Source organism: Vanacampus margaritifer, chromosome 8 (genome assembly GCF_051991255.1).
Source record: "Vanacampus margaritifer isolate UIUO_Vmar chromosome 8, RoL_Vmar_1.0, whole genome shotgun sequence".
NCBI classification, from domain to species: Eukaryota; Metazoa; Chordata; class Actinopteri; order Syngnathiformes; family Syngnathidae; genus Vanacampus; species Vanacampus margaritifer.
In genome coordinates this window covers 3,618,791-3,636,645 of record NC_135439.1, presented here as the reverse complement: position 1 = coordinate 3,636,645, position 17,855 = coordinate 3,618,791, and the positions used below count along the sequence as shown (strand labels likewise).

The 17,855-nt window shown below is 41.1% G+C and overlaps 1 protein-coding gene across 1 annotated transcript; it reads right to left on the bottom strand.

Moving 5' to 3' along the window:
* Positions 1 to 13: 13 nt before the first annotated feature.
* Positions 14 to 12,365, bottom strand: smarcd1 (SWI/SNF related BAF chromatin remodeling complex subunit D1). The gene is made up of 13 exons (XM_077574073.1): positions 12,123 to 12,365; positions 9,085 to 9,263; positions 8,794 to 8,836; positions 8,107 to 8,229; positions 7,522 to 7,644; positions 7,239 to 7,355; positions 5,789 to 5,890; positions 5,557 to 5,718; positions 4,198 to 4,295; positions 3,973 to 4,108; positions 2,334 to 2,456; positions 836 to 937; positions 14 to 766 (listed from the first exon to the last, which is right to left on the bottom strand). The coding sequence occupies exons 1-13, from the start codon at positions 12,306 to 12,308 to the stop codon at positions 713 to 715; spliced, it is 1,548 nt and encodes a 515-aa protein (XP_077430199.1). The 5' UTR covers positions 12,309 to 12,365; the 3' UTR covers positions 14 to 712.
* Between the last annotated feature and the right edge of the window lie 5,490 nt (positions 12,366 to 17,855).

Sequence of the window (17,855 nt, the reverse complement as noted above, 5' to 3'; positions counted from 1 at the left end):
AAGCGCCACAAACTAAGATTTACATATGCTTTATTATGACATAAGAACATACAGAAAAATAGTTTTGGTCCATCAAAAAGCTTCAAATAATTACTACAGTGTCCACGCCACACATTTCCAATCATTTTCTCAACTCAATCAATTCTGTCCAACATATTTGTGGCTTTGCTGCACTTTAATAACTGCCGCTGACTGTTCTTATTTTTATTATAAATACAGCATCTACTATCTGAGCTTGTACAAAGAAGAAGAAAAAAAAAAAGATAAAGAGGTACAACTTAACTTCACACCCTTCTTCTGCTCAGTATGTACAAAACCTATTTGGGCTAGCGGTACTTCTAACAAGGTACTTCCTTGGTCATCATCTGTACTAGTTAACAAGACAAGTACTGATATACATAGATAATCAAAAATGAATAATCATAAAAAAAAGAAAAGAAAGTTAGAACTACAATGGCAGGTGGACAAAAAGCAAGGGATGTCCTGTTTGGTTAAATGTAGAACTCAATGGGCCGATTGTTTTTCTTTTCTTTTTTCATTTTTCAAAGATACTTTTTTTGTGTTCAAGTTAGCGCGAGGGTAGGAATGTTCGGAGGTTAAGACATTGAACAAAAAGTTAAATGGAAATTTGTGCTCAAAAAAGAAGAAGGAAAAAAAGTGGTAGTTAAAAATAAAGTCAACATCCTGCATGACCATCCAACAATCAACGACTTCAGGTGTTCCTGATTCCGAGCGCCTGCTCCAGTTCCTGTCGCCTCTGCTGCACCTGCAAGCACGACCATAACGTGCGTGTTTTCACCCGTTGCATTGTGGGTAAGCGACTGTAAGGACTCACCTTGGAGTAGAAGTAGCGACACACGGCCTCCTGAGCCCACGGCTGGTAGTAGAACTCGGCCCGTCTTTCTTCCTCGGGGTTGCTCACCACGTCCGTCATGGTCTGCCGAGAGACCAGAGCCACAGTTGACTTTTTTTTCTTTTTTACAATTTTTTTTTTAATTTGTCAGATTCCTCAAGTCGAAGCCTTCTGGTACTCGGCGGCAGGTTCGCGCTCGATGGCCCGGGCACCTGCTCATCCACCAGACTGAATGTTATTGAACGCGTCATGCTCGGTTGCACCCGTGATAAAAGCGAGCATCCCAGCGCGGCGGCGCGTGCGTTTTTAATGCAATCAAGTGTTCACATGGTGCCAATAACTGTCAAATCCCCTCAATTGCACAAACACCGGAGTGCCACTTAACCGTTACAGATTGATCTCGCATCCGTATCGGTGATGTTAGACTTCATCCTGAAATGATGGAGCCATCATGCTATTGCAATAACTTGTTCGCTGCCTAAATGACCATTTATTTTACACTGTAAAAAAAAAATAAAAAAATAAAAATTGCTGGGGCTTGGTTCCAAAAAATACCTGCAATAATTGAAATCCGCAAAGTACTTTTCTCATTAAGGCATTTACATGTTCTCACATTTCTCTCTTGTTTAAACATTCGCAATGTTCAAACCTTCATACATTTTGTAAAATAGGTACATTACTATATATATATATATAAAAAGTATGCAAAATTGCACAAAAAAAACAAACAAAATCTGCGAAACAGCGAGGCCGCGAAAAGTGAACCGCGTTATAGCGAGGGATTACTGTATTTTTTGTTTTCTCGATCAAAAATTCTGAGTAACTTTTACAAGGAGTTTTGAGTACATTTTACAAGTTTATTATTTTTATTTTAAAAAGAGCTCTGTAGGCATTGAGGAATGAACCCATGACCTTCAACTTGGGTGACAGCCACTCTACCACCTCAGCCATGCCACTCCACTGTATATTAGTATATTGTTGGAGTCAGGTGGAATCCTCGTACCGCCAAGAGACCGATTTAGGTCTCATTTTGGACACACCAGCTATGCAGTATAGTGACAAACAGAAGGAGTGGCATGACTCAGGTGGTAGCATGTCTGTCTACCAAGCCAAAGGTCATTATTTGATTCCTCAACGCTGACTTTTTTTGTTTGTTTATTAAATAAACTAGACAAATGCACTCAAAATTGGCCTTGTAAAATTTACTTCGAATTTCTGAGTGGAAAAAAACGTTACTAGGTTTTTTCAAGTAAATATTACTCCACATTTTTTTTTACAGTGAGCCTTTTTACTAATAGGATTCGGCTGACGCCAGCGACATTCACAAAAATGTTTCAGCCTTCTAGCAACAAGTAAACTTCAGCAAAACAAAACAAAACAGCTGGGAACGGTTCCAACTTGTGAAAAACGACATTATGTCTCTTTTTAATTTTTTTTCTCATTTCCAGAGAGCGCTTCCGGATGTTGGTCATACACTCACCTTGAGGTCCCTGCACTGCGACTGCAGCCAGTCATTAATGAAGCCCTGAGGGTCTCTGGCGAAGCTGAGCATGAACTCTCTCTGGGTCTTCAGGTGGTTGATGGTCTCGATGGTTTCGTGGATCTGAGAGCAAACAAAAGGACCGGCTTGTGATTCACTGCACATTTAATTCAAGGCGGTCAGACAGGCAAGGTGCGAATACGTGCAAACATGTCAATACGTTGCTTTATTTTCATCTCAATGCAGTCGATATGGGGGGGGGGGGGGGCTGCACCAACCAGCAGGAGTCGCTAGCCTCAACGTAAACTATTTGTCTCTCCTCTAATGACTGCCGGCGGGAGGCACGGCAAACCTGACCTGACTGGCATCAGGAGCACATTTGTGTGAAATTGGCCTCAGCGCGCTGGACACATCTGTAGCCGTAACGAGAGAGTGTTTAATGGAGCCGCGCCTTCACGCCACATTGAAAGCGGCGGCGCAGTCTACATTCCGCCCGACGCGCTGCGTTATCGTCGCCATTATTGCAATGCACTCGCGAGACACTTCATTAGGTACACAGAGTGCAAGAGTTGCATTCGAGTCGGGGATGAAATGGGCTACTGGTAAACTGTGATATATTTCAAAATGGTTAGTATTAACACTATAGACGGGCTTCACCTGAATCACAATTCCGTATCACGTTGTGACCAAAGGTAGAATGAATCTTTTGGCCACAATGCAACACACGTTTCTGTAAAGTTCTCCAAAGAAACTTCAACATAGTTGTCCCACTATTAACTCATTCACTGCCATTGTCGGCTATAGACGTCAAATTTCATTTGAGCTATTTCTATTAGTTTAACATTTGTTCCCACTTTTGTAAACAAGAGTATGAAAACCTAGATTTTTTTTTATTGTATTAGAACAGATATAACATTTGTGAATAATCGTGAGTTAACTAGTGAAGTTATGCGATTAATTCCGATAAAAATTTTAATCACCTGATGCCCCTAATTTTTAATAATCTATTTTTTATTAAAAATTATATATATATATATATATATATATATATATATATATATATATATATATATTTATTTTTATTTTTTTAAGAAAAGATCATTAAAAATTTGGGGCATCAGGCGATTAAAATTTGTAATCGTAATTAATCGCATGACTTCACTAGTTAACTCACGATTAATCACAAATTTTACATCTGTTCTAAATGTACAAACATTTTTTTCCTAGGTTTTCATACTCTTGTTAACAGAAATGACAGAAAAAAAGTTAAACTAATAGAAATTGTTCAAATGAATTTTTTTGTCTATAGCTGTGAATGGCAGTGAATGAGTTAAATTTGTGACCTGACCGTAATCTCAGTAAAAAAAAAAAAAAAAAATTAAGTACATTTTGTGGGGCTTTGCAGTTCACAGTACCAATTTCTAATGTCAGAAAGTAAATAGAATTGCTGACTATTTTACATGTTTCGTATTCACAATAAACCACGTTGCGATGTTATTAATCAGATTTTTTTCCCGTCTACACTTCTTTTAGCACAGAAATGATATCGGTAACCATGATAAGAAATGTTCATCTCTAACTAGAGGTGCAGCTACAAAATCTTTGATGGCTAAGTAGTGAGTATCTGCGGATTAATGACCTTATTGTCCAAGCCTGCTATTTCCTGCTGACTGGCGGTGGACAGCAGGAAGGAGTTCATCTGAGTCTTCAGCGTGTCGTCCACCTCCACGTCAATGTCGTAGCACGCCGTCTTCTTTTGGTCGTTGGGGTCCACGCTGGCGCAATGCCCAGGGAGCAAATTCAGTACCAAACAATTCCCCTGAGTGCTTTCATGAGCTGCGACGAGGCACTGGCGCGACGCTACCTGATCACATGGTTGATGATGATGGGCTCGGGAGGCATCAGCAGCGCATGCAAGCGCTGCGGGATCTCGGAGAACTTCATCCTCTGGGTCTCGAAGATCTACAGATTGAATGTAAGGCAGTTCAGTGGACATTCGGGCACTTCCTAAAATATGTTGAAGTGCCCGACAGCTCGGCAAATCACACTTAAAGGGGAAATCAACTATAGATGAACTCTTCTTCTCGCACGTTGACAGCTCCAAAAAGCCGATTGTTTTGCAAGAATAATAATCAGCGACTATTAGGGCTCTAATAAAATGCTAAATTTAGCGCACCACCAAAACTCACTACATAAATTCGAAAGACTTTTTACATATTAAAAAAACAACAACCACCTTTGACCAAGGCAGTGAATGAGCTCAAGTCGAGCTGTAGCAGCTCCGATTCATTTTTAGCTCCACTTGTTTTATTTCTTCACATAAGAAGTCAGCTACGTAGTCAAAGCGCTACCTCAAATAGTTAGAATTGCTTGAGCTGTTATAAAGCACATTTCCAACCCCCAAAGTGTCGTATAAATGAATGCACTTAATTTCAAGCATTCATGGGAACCTTGTCATTTACGAGAGCAAGAAGTTGACGACTCGCGGTGATGAAACCTCAAAATCCATTTCTTTTTTTAACCATGAATAATACAAATCTGTCACGCTTCGGTGCATTTCTGTTTTTACTGATATGACATTGAAGCGGCAGTCATGTTTAGTCTCAGGAGATTGTCTTGTGGTGGGACTTACACCCATACAAGGACAAAACGGAGGCAAACAAATGCGCTGCATAACATCACCTTATGCCTGCTATGAATGCCAGCTCTCAGTTTGTAAGCGTCAGACAGGATGAAAGTAAATCCGTACCAAGAATCGTAAATGTTAAAATGGTCAAGTGACTGGACGAACGATGGACTTTGAGTGAAAAATTAAACAAAATCATCAGTTAGTTATTCACAAAAGAAAGAAGGGGAAGTGTAGCGTACTTAAAGTTAGCCTTGCTTCGATTTCTTGTTTGTAGCATTCTAGATTCTGCTCCCATACCAATAATGGGGTCAAATTTGAGCATGTTTTCATCAAAATCAGCACACAACTGATTGTTGAGCGTCTCAAAAGAATATCCTGTGGTGTGTTATGGAAATGTGTTATTTTGTTTTAGCGGTCTTTACTCCGCGTACAGCAATTTGTATGCTGTGACGGCTGTTTTATAAATAAAGTTGAGTTGAAACAACAAATGTTCATTTCCTTATCATGAAAGTAGCTTGTATGGGGTCTCACATTGGGGGAAGAAATTGATATGCGTGTTGTGTACCCTCGTTTAAGGGACGGAACGGTTCCCACCTGCTGCAGGTATTTGTCGCAGTTGATGAATTCCCGCTCGTGGGGGTCCTGCAATTTGTGAGTCTTGACGTACTGCCACAGTGCCTGGATGATGACGGGTCGCGTCTGGGTGTGAATACCCAGCATGCGAGCCAAACGAGGGTCCAGCTTGAACTGCGGAGGCTTGGGGGGGGTAATTTTGTAGTTAGATTGGGATCAGATCTAGTTTGAAGTAATGTGAGCTTTTTGGTACCTGGTAGTCCAGCATGAGCAAGACTGTGCAACGGACACCCACGTCGCCAGGTCTCTTTACCTGGAAGCCATCGGTCTCCTGGGTGGTTGCGGTCCTGTGCCACTAAATTGGTGCAAAGATAACCTTTAGAAAATGGGAAACCTTTTTGCCACGGTTATTTCTGAAGGCAGTGAAAGTGCTGCACAGATGGAAGATAAATGTCTCTCTGTGGATATATTTCTAAAGTTAATATAAAAAGTCTACTGAACCCTGTTCAACTGCCAGTTTTTGTGTGTGGATACAAACCATATTAATTCAATTACATCACATTTTTATCTTTGAAATGTGAAGGAAAAATAAAACGAGATCATATAGTTTAGGGATGTGATTTGACCAAAGTGAAATTATCTGACAATTTAGCCGGGGGTCTGGGGGCCGCTGGCACCCAGCTAGGTCCAGGAGCTCATGGGTTTTCTGTGTTTTTAAGTACTTTCAATGCACTCACATGACAAAGAAATAGACAAAACAACAGCATAAATTTTCAATGTATATTGAACTATCCCATATAAAATGGCAGTTTTAGTCAACTCAAAATCAGTCACATTCAAAAACATTGGACTGCCTTTGCTTTTAAAAACTATCACTGAGAATATCATCATATCTAACTAATGTGATTACTAAGTTAACACATAAATAATGTTGAGGGGTTCAAATTTCATGAACAAATAATTGCATCATGACCAAATGAAAAGTAACTCATATTAGAGCATACCACAAATGTATGTTATAGCAGAAGATGTTATCTGTCGGAGTCATGTGCATACACAATGAACTACAAAAAAAATAAAAAATGAAAATTATTTTTTTGATAAAAAAAGCGGAATTCCGCGAATTAGCGGAAAAATCACATCCCTGATAGTTGCAAAAACGCACCCGCTCATACTGTAACTTGGGATGTGGCAGCGATCAGAATTAAACATTCCCATTCAAAGTCATGTTCAATGGGAGTCAGGCACAGTTTTCAAGTGCCTCTGATTAACCCTAATAAAGTTCAAATGTTCAAGCAGGCGATTTGTGACATTTTGTCTTGCTTTCTGGCAGAAGCCTGAAGGTTTTGTGCTAACGCGGACTCGTATTTCAAACTGTTTAAAATTCCTTCCACCTTGAATTAAGCCCCAGTTCTGAGAAAAAACAACAAAACAGTTGTTCTTTAAGGGATGAACGATGTTTTGCTAGTGTGCTGTGTTAAATTTTTTTATATATTTTTTTAATTTGGTACAAACACATGACACGCTATGGGCGCAATGAGTTAGTTAGTGATTTCTGTAATATTTGGAAGCTCTGCATTTTGCCATATAAACCACCCATCTGCAGTTTTGCGTTTGTTTCAGGCACAAAATGGCAATTTTGTCTCACACAATGCAATGCGAAACCCGCTTATTTCAAGCCTTGATGTAGAAAGAATTCTTACTTCCACAAGGTGATTATCAGGACCATAAAGGTCCTTGTCCAACTCAATCACCAGAGACTTGAAGAAGGACGAGAACTTTCTCTTCTGCTTGGTGGCTTCATATTTGGATACGGCCGTCTGGAAAGTAAATGTGTGTTGTATTACTGAAAGGGTGAAAAAACTGATTAGAACAACACAGCAATTTGTTGAGTCTTTACAAAATAGTTTGCAATGGAAAAAATGTTATACTGTTGCCAAACGGTGCTGCTTAATGAACAATGTGCTACTGTAAGCAGACTCTTACATCTTCCAGTAGACGCCCCTCCACGCGGAGTTCCCATGATGCAACAGTGCCCTCACCATCTTCAGCGTCGGGCTTGGCTGGATTGAAGGTGTTTGATATGAAGATACGAAGCTTTCTCTTTTGCTAAAAAGAAACCAAAAAAATAGAAGAAACTTAAATGTTATTAACATGAGTATTTGGTGAGCCCTACTTGGTGCAACAATAATTACATGAGAATTAATTATTATTAATTTTTTTTTTAACTCTTTGACTGCCAAAAACGTTAAATGACGTTTAGTAAAATCCTATGGAGGAGTGCCAAAGACGTTAAAAGACGTTTTTTTTTCAAAACAGAGGTGAAACTAACCATTTTCTATTGTTGATTACTGAAAAACGGAATAAGGTAGAAACAAACTTTTTTTTCTGATGAAAGATGAGAGTCCAATCTTTCATTTGGTAGTATGTGTGTTTCCATAGTCCAAACACATAATTTTCTGTGGACCTTGAAAGATCAGTCAAAAATGCTTAAAACGGCTGGCACCCACGGCATCCCTTTTCTGAAAACGTCTGGCGGTCAAAGAGTTATTCGACAAAGCTAAAATCAACCTTAATGGGCCTCTTGAGGGCCTCCTGGATGTCCAGCCTCTTGCGCATGATGGTCTGGTCCAGCTTCCTCTCGAAGGCCAAAAGATCCATGTAAGCCTGAGACTCCGGGACCAGTTCCCTGATCTGAAACAAGGCCAGGGGACAAGGTGAGGGTGCCTGGTATTACGAAATCAGGTTGATTTTTTTTAAACACGATTGCCCCTTCTGGTCAATGTCAGCAAAGGCCCGGTTGTCAGATGCCTTTGAAAGATTATCCCATGATGTAGGCGTGTTCTAAGAGTCATTTTTTATCCTAGTCGGGGCAACAAACTCAAACGTTAAATCATTTCAATATTGACCTCAACATACTTGGGGAAATTAACAATAATTGCTGGGCTCACACATCCTGATAACTGGACAAAATTGAAGCATTTTCCACCTCCTGAGCAAATTCAGCAAAGGTCATAGGTCAGGGCTTAGCAAGTTTCCTGGGTGAAACCCTGTACGTCATCAGATCTGGTTTAGGGAAATTGTGTGTTGGTCATCATAAGTATGACACAAATTAAAAAATAAGGAAACACGCATTACATTTTTGGTTAATCATCTTGTGTGGTCTCACGTTTAAAGCAAAACAAAAACAAATCAGTTAAGATGATAAATATTGTGCGTAACCTACTTCAGAGACACAGCGTTCATGCAACCACTCACCCTTTGAGGTAGAATTTTATCAGCCATCTTCTTCTTCTTTGTACTGTACAAAACACATTCAAAGTCAGACAAGGATGCTGTAGTGTATCGTTATCGTCATCTTGACATAGAACAAATTTCATCGCCATTACTTTGAAGCGTGGCGTTTTCTAAGTTAAGCAGCGCAATTTGTGCAACAGTATTGATCAGCGCCGGCTGAAGTTGATGCAGGCGTCATCTAATCCCACCATTAAACGCTGGCCTTCTAATTAAACCATGCATCTGCCTCTAAAGGTATTGATCGCCTCTTACTGCTGGTTGCGGCTCTGCTGCTGAACCTGCTGGATCTGCTGCGGGGCCGGCCTCTTCCGAGACGGGTCCATCACGCCGGGCATCCCCGGGCGGGACACGGGGCTGCCGCCGTAGCCCCCCGGGGGGCCCATGGCGGGTCCCTGCGGGGTCATACGACTGGATGGAGGCATGCCTGGTCTCTGCATTGGGTGACAAAAAAAAGAAGAAAAAAAACATCAAAAGGGCGGGGGGAACAATAGTGGCTGCTGATTCAGCAACTTCAAACAAATGCTGGCACGTGGCCCTAAATGATCCAGTGTGATTACATCTTCACCTGGCAGAATTTCAGCAGGTCATAAAACCAGAGTAGGAATTTATGAGTTATTGATCTGGAAATGTATTAAGAAAATTCTTGAAGCTGGAGGTTGTAATGGTCTAGAAGAGGGATGGGCAAACTGTGTCCTCGAGGGCCGGAGTTCTGCAGCTTTTGGAGGTTCCCCTCTTCCAACACATGCTGATTCCAATCAACAGGATCGTTATCACGCTTATGCAGAGTTTGCCGATGAGCTGATCATATTCAGCTGTGTTGGAGAAGGGAAGCGTCCAAATCCTGCAGGACTCGGCCCTCGAGGACCGAGTTTACCCACCCCTGGTCTAGAACTACTCCGGGCGGCACCTAGAAGCATCTTTCAGGGAAGCGGGCCCTCGGTTTGTGACGGCGTTTGGTTCCTACAACTGCGATGTAACCCGAATTAGTATGAAAATTGGAATCGCTCACTTTGCTAAGGCTGAAGTTGACCATCGTGAACAAAAATAACGGTTGACGACTCACACCCGATTGAGCACCGCATTGTTTTTTTTTTTTTGTGAACGCTTGTGTGCATTTGTGTGTTATGTGATCAGATTAAAACTTTGAATCACAGTAAAGCTATTGAGCCACTCATGAAAACAAGTTGCCAATGCCCTGCACACTGCACCCGAGTTTAGTCGAATTCTGCACGGTGTACGGCTGTTGAATCAATTTCTTAAATTACGCAGGTGTGTCCCACTCCCAGCTTAAAACCCCCCCTCAAAAAGTCAGATAAGTACGACCAAACAACAACCGTCACTCACCAAGCCGTGGGCCAAGAACTCAAAGAGCCGACTTCGGGTATCGGACAGCATGAGTGCGGCGGTCAAGTGCGGCAGCAAAGACAAATCCCCAAAAACGGCTGTGGTCCTTAAGCGGCAAGGTGGCATCAGATGACAACTTCACGTCAACAATAACGGCTTATCGAGATGCGCCGCCTTTTCCCCCCTCACACAGAGAAAGACCGCCCACGCTGTGCCGCAGGCACGCACATCTGCGCGGCCTTGAAGTACCCGAGAATAAGCGAGTTTGGCGCTATTCAGCGCGCTAACGTCAGGCTGCCGGGATGAATGAAAGCAGTCAAGGATGCTCGGGGATGGGGAAAAACACAACATCTTTTCAGCCGAGTCGCTTGTCGCTAGGCAACACACACTTGACAATTGTGGGCCACTGATAAAATATTTCCATTAATGTTTTAAATACAGGTGTAGCCTTGCAGGAGACAATAGATTGGCGGATATTCGACATGTAGAATCTTGGCACGCATAAAGAGACATCTTAAGAGAAGAAGAGTGTAAAACGGCATTAATAAGGCTGAAACGATTTATCGAATAACTTCAGAAATTTGAGGCTGAAACGCCAAAAATTTGGACTATTTTATCAATTAATTGTTAGACCTCTATTACAAATTGGGGTGTAACACAACATTGAAATACTAAGAAGCTACTTTCTGCCTAAAGATAATTAAGACGGCACCGGGACCTCACAACTTAAAACACTAAGATTCCACACAAACAGTCATTGAGCTGCAGTTTTGATTGGCAACAGAATTCGAATGGGCTCACAAGTTGGCTCTTTAATTAATGTCCTTATGAGTACAAAATAAAAACTGAAGGTAATGAAGCTAATACTTTTTTTTTTAAAGATGTATTAAAGACTATAACTATATTACTAACCATATCCAACACCATCAGGCAACATCTAGATAAATGGTTTCCAGGTCCGGTTCTCAATGGCTCCTATCCAGCCTTTTTTCCATGTTTCCCACCTCCTACATACCTCAATCAAATGATCCGCTCATCAACAAGCTCTACAGAAGCCTGACATTTGAGGATTATTGATTAAAGGAGGATGGATACATGGAAAACAGAGTAGGGAATAAGGGCTCCCAAGGACTAGATTTGGAGACTCCTGATCTAGATCATGTTTTTTTTTTCCTGGATCCCACCAAAACTTTTGCCAAATAGGACTGCCACGTTTCACCCTAAAAAAATAACAATAATAATTATTATTATATAAGTATTATAACAATAAAAAAAAAAATCTTAGATCTCAGTATGCTGCAGTGTAATTAATTGAACGCCACTATAATATACAAATTATCTATCAATACGCATTTGACAGTGTCATCGATTCAGTTTTTATTGATTATAGTGGAATGTTAACATGTGCAGGTAAACGAAATGAACGCTAAAGCATCCAAGCAGCAACGTCCACCACTTTCGAATAGTTAGCAGCACGCTTCACGCGCCATTCATTTGTTGACTCGTCAACCGACTGTTACAAGGCTCACAGTTTACCCTGCACGAAGCTAGAACTACGCGGTACCCTTTTTGACGGGTTCGCTGCTCGGGGGAAGAAAAAAACAAACAAAATCGGCGACGATTTGTGAGTGAATTCCTGCCACGGCGACCAGCTAGTCATTTTAGCATGCTAAGCTAAATAGCTAGGGGGCTAGACAGTAACGCGGATGGATAAATAATTCAAGGCAAACTGACAATTGAGTCGTTTGATAGTTAACTAGATTGAAGCAACCAGGAGCAATGTCGCTTTTCAGCTGGGGCTACTTGGTGTTTATAACCCGTTTCGACAGTGGCGGGCGCCCATAACGCGGCTAATGGTTAGCTGGCCGTGACAAAGCGCTGGTAAAGGGGCTTTGTTCTAGCGGACGAGCTACGCGTCACCAAGCAAAGATGGAGCGATATCTCACCGGGTACCCAGGCCCAGGCATCGGGGAGCGGTACATGTGGTTCTGCGCGGCCGACGACGGTCCCATCCTTCCAGAGGGAGTACCGGGGCCCATTCCTGGCCCCGCGCCCGGTACCGGGGCTCCTAGACCAATTACGCCGCCTCCACCACCAGTGGGTGCCGACTGAAAGCCCCCTCTGGCCGCCATCTCTTCACCGACTGTGTGGCCGCCGGTGCAGCCAGCCACTGAGTTATCGCGAGAGCGAACGAGAACTGGGGGGTTTAGACTTTTACAGCGCTCATGATGGAGGTTTGCGGTATTGCAGCGACTCCAATGTTGAACCTCCACAGTCCACCGTCAACAGTTTACTGAAACTTTCTTACTTTCTTCGTCTCTCCCTCCATATTTTCGTTGCTTCCCGTCTGATCTTCCTTCCCTCATGCCAGCTTTTTCATTCATCCTTCCTTCCTTTGTTTAGGCTGTTTTTTCTGCCTTCCTTTGTTAATTCTTCCCTCTTTCCGTCTCACATGTTTAATATTATTATTATAAAACGAAGTTTATTACATTTACATTTGTTTTACTTCTGTCCAGCTTTTATTCCAGCCATCTTTCCCACCCTGACCTCTTCTTTCTTTCCTGCATTTCTTCACTTTTTAGTCATGCATTGTCACATTTATCCTTCTGTTCTTCCTTCCATGGTTTATACTTACTTTTCTGACTGTCTTCCATAACTCCTATCTCCGTCCTCAGATCCTTTCTTCCATAGCTTAAACATACTTTTCTGTCTTCCTTCCTTCAACCTCAGGCCTGCTTTTCTTTTGTCCTTTATTTTGCATCCTTGTCCAAAAGTGCTTTAGAACCCACCTTCCTTGTTCTTGACAAGTTCTCTATCAAATTATTTCCCTTTTCACGGTACCTGTAGAAAAACAAAAAAGTTCATGTGAAAAGTGTATACGCGCTTTTGCCGTGTATGTATTTTTTTTACACTGTTCTTGTACGGCCCTCATTGGATTGTGCACTTTTTGTAGACAGTATTTTTATTACAGCCTCATCCCACAGTTTCTGCATTTGCATACCGGGTACGATAAAATGCAGCACAGCAGAGGCCTGCACTGATGAATGCATGTCTATGTCTGCGCCAATCACTTTGAGTAATGTGCTGGAATCCAAACTGTCACGTTGGGCACATCGTCCAGTCTCCTTTTATGGCAAGGGCGACTCCATTATAGATATGTCAGTCATACAGGGGTCTGCGTTATGTTAATCCTGACTCTTGTAGTCAAGCATTTTTAATTAACTCAACATGGAGGATAATACATAGACCTTGAAATCAGAAAATGTAGGATTGTAGAGTTTTCACTTATCGTAAAAAAACCTGAGAAAGGTTGTCTTCTGTTTATATTCCACCGCCATTCCCTTTCAGGCTCGTCTGTTCCCTGAGGCTGCAAATCGTATTAAAACTCTGTCTGCACAAAAAGGTGGAAATTGTCCGACAACAGGCCGTGAATACGAAACCGTAACAAGATGAACACACGCCAGCCAATGTCTGTATTTGATGTGCACTGTATTATGTTTTTTATTGTTCGTTTTCCGGCTATTTTGCAATCAATGCAGCAGCTCCTCCTCTGCGACCGGTTCTCAAGTGACACATGCACATGACCTCATTTGAGCATGTCATTACTGCAGGAGGCTCCATCTCGGCACTGAGATGATTATTGTGCTTCCCGGGTGAACAAACAAGCGGGCAGAAACATCAGCGGGAGTCTTCTGTGTCAGTTGTTTCAAACCTTTATAGAGCAGAGGCACATTTTTGACGCTAGAAAATTCTCACGGCACACCATTAAGGAAAAATGTCACAAAAGGGGCAATTTACACACAAATGTATTTCGTGTGTAAACTGGGCCTAAACGCAAAGCTATTATTCTGCTTTATCAATGGCAACGGTGGGATACACAGCATTCAAACCCAGAAACGTGTAAATACGTTTTTAATGCTTTGTCCTTCACTCTCCAAAACATATTTATTCGTTCTTAATGTTTTTTAATGCTAAAGCATACAGAAGGCTTTGATGCAGCCTCTGACCTGAAGAGGTCGTTTAAAGCAATGTAGTTATTACAAAAAACGGCCATCAGGTGGCAGCAGAGTATAAGAGATCAGCCAGGGCCATGTTGGAACGAGCTCTTTTTGCCAGTGCTTTCAACAGTTTTGTGAATAATGATGAAACATAGCTATATTCTAATGCTAATTGCTGCAAAACGGAAACAGAAATATACTTTTTTTTTCCTGATGAAAGAAGAGACTCTAATCTTTATTTTGGTAGGCTCCATGTTTTTATAGCAATAGAACAGAATATTCTGCGGATCTTGCAAAATCAGTCAAAATCCAGTAAAATAGCCGGGAGCAAAGGGGGTTGCTTCAGTGAAAAAGGCTGTGAGTGGATATTGTAAGTGCTGCCATCTTGGATATTATTTGATGGCACACAGAAGCCGTACCAGTGATGTCATAGAGGAAAACTGATGATAGAGAACTCATCCTATTTGCATGGCATTTGTGCAGTAGAAAACACAATGTAAGAAATAGAAGATGAGAGCTACGTGTTTATTATTATTTTTTCTCCATAACAATTTTCATCAACGGCACAGCAAGTGTCATTTCCTTCCAATCTCTCGAGGGTTGCTTTCACCCTCCGAAATAGCAGCTGATTAGATGCATCCATTTGAGGCCTCCGTGACACATGGACTAGGGTGCGGACGAGTCAAGCGGGACAAGATTACGAGATCTAATGCCGCCGGGCTTCCTCTCTCTCAACCCAGCTGACAAACTGCACCATATTGATGAGGCGGCTTTACAAGGGGGGAATGGGGGTCTGGGTGGGGGTGGTGGTGGATGGAAAGTGGCTGGAGGAAAGCAAAGCTAAGCAAAGTGGCTTTATCTTTTGATAAATGGTCGTGAATCCTAATTGCAGTGCGCAGATGTGACAGCACAGATTTGTCTCGCGAGCATGACTCAGCTGCAATGAGGAGTTCAGACACTTTGGATATGCACACTAGCAATTAAACCGTGTTCATTTTCACTGGCCGCCTATGACAAAACGCCGTAGCCATTGTTCCAAAATGAGCGTCATTGCGTGGATGTGATCATCGGATTGAAGGAGACTGCTCGGTTAACAGCAGCTCTGCTTCAGGCGCAGCACTGACGCGAGCTAAATACTACGCTCACAAGACTGATCGCGTGTAGTATTTCATGCAGACACAGAATGAATGACATGCAGATTTTAAAGTCTATATTTCAAGTAACTGTCAGACATATTTTAAAACACAATGAAATAGTTTCTGCGGCATCCATCACCGCTTGCTCCTCAAACTTTCAACCACATTTTGGATACATTTTCTGGAAAAATTGACCTCAAAAGTTGCAGTCATTGAAATCTTCAAATCTTACGTGCCAAAGAACTATGTTGAAGTAACTTGAGGAGCTTCATTTAGAAAAAAAAGTAGTAAATTCTAAAAACAGTTGGGTCAAAAGTAACCCAATTATTGATCAAAAATGGACTCCTCCATTTTATCGGTCAATTTGAGCCAACTTTCAGTGTTGTTTTGTACAAAACGACGCCCCAAAGTTGGGTCAAATTGACCCAAGTAGAGAATCTGACCAACACGTTATGGATTGTTATTTACGGAATGACCCATTTATTTTTATTTTTATTTTTTGGGTGAAAAAGAAAATAAAGTAAGTTGGGTCATTTTGGGCCAAGTTGTTTTATAGAAATGTTTCCTTTTTTTTAAAACCCAAAGACAGGTCAAACCCAAAGTTTTATACAAAAAGACAGATTTTTTTGACTAAAAGTTGGTTCAAATTAACCCAAGTAGAGGATCAGTTCATTTTTGACCCATAGTTGGGTCATTTTTGACCCAAATGTTTTTAGAGTGTACTTCAACACCATCTTGTGTCATAATAGTGCCAAGGAACTATTCTGAAGTTAGTTGACGAGCTTCATTATTAGACAAAAGTAGTGCTTTACTACCATTTGTGGCATCTAAAAAGAAAGTAAAAACCTTTTTAGGGGATTTTTTTTTCTTGGGAATTTTTGCTTTCACAGCAAGATATGACAGATTTGTTTTGTATTTTACATTTATGACATCCATTTTTTTTGGTACTGTTCACCTTGAATTGTGTGTATACATTATATAACATTATGTATGATGTTACCCTAAAATAGCTTATCTCTTTGTAATGTATGCTTCTGTTCACCTTTCTGTATCCATACAAAAAATGTCACACAAAAATATAGACTTAATTGTAGGTTTCATTATTTGCGACATACAAAATAAAAAACGGAAGACTATTTTCAGCGCTATTAACGTTCACTTCTGCTATAGGCAAATATACAGATATTGAGCATTGCGTGTCAGTTGCTTTCAAAGGGTGAGTGGTTTTACTTTATTTGAGTTTCATTACAAAGTGTTATTTATCTTTATGACAGTTAAGAATGTTAACAATTACTATCTTTAAGTTTATACATGTAAAAATTTTTTTAGAAAAAATGTTGAGACATAATATTCACAATGGAGCTGAGGCATTCTGTTGCTTGGCAAGGCACGATGCACAATTCAGCACAAGTCATCCAGAATGTGCGCCTGAAGCTGCAGCTGGACAAGCTTGATAACCCCTCACCCTTTTGTTGCTTGAATATTTCTCATCTGCACGCTTTTGTCGCACAGCAGCTGAATCTGTAATTGCGTTTCCAAATGTTTTGGCTCGCAGCTCGCCGAGCGCGGCCTGGATCAAAGCTGTGGGAAGATAAGAGAGAGATGGAGATAATGGCTGGCTCTTGCCCTGCTACTCTCTTGTGTCGCCGATAGGGATTTTATTTTACAAAGACGGCGTGCAACGAAAAGATAACTTGTTGATTTGAGGATTGGAGAAGAAATAGAAGAAGCTATAGGTTAACTGTTAGCTTATCTGACAACTACATTGCAGTTGCCAACTCTTTTCCTTGTCATTTTTATTGTGGTGAATGACTTGCGAAAATCTTGGCTTAAAGGGGAAGTCAACCCATTTTTTTTCTGACAATAATATATTCTATGCGGCCCCAGTAGTCTAAATATGTTATTCTGTTTAATATTGTGTTAGTGGAATATGAGTTAAGCAGCAAAATCCAGCCGTTTTAATCCACCTCTGGGGGCGGCCATTTTGCCACTTGCTGTCGACTGAAGATAACATCAATGATGCTCAGGTCTGAGGTAACAACCAATCACAGCGCAGCTTCAGAAAACAGGTGAGCTGTGATTGGTCGTTGCCTGAACCCTGAGCAACATTGATGTCATCTTCAGTCGACAGCAAGTGGCAAAATGGCCGCCCCCTGAGATGGATAAAAATGGCTGGATTTTGCTTCATAACTCATATTCCACAAATGTAAAATTAATCAGAATGTCATGTTTAGACTAGTGAAGTCACATATAACATATTACTGTCAAGAAATGTTTAAGGTTGACTTCCTTTTTTTTTTTTTAAAAGCTCAGTATTGTTCATTTGGTAGTCTTACCCATTCAACATGTCATCAGCATTGCTCTTTGTGTGTGTGTGCACGTGCATGCGTGTGTTTAAGGTTGACTTCCACTTAAAAAAAAAAGAGCAAAATTGTCAAGTAGAATAGGAAGGTTAGCAATCAAAATTAATATTCTGTCTGCTGGCAAACAAGCTCTTCAGAGACTTGAATGTTCACAGGTTAAAAATACAATCTCAGAATAGCAA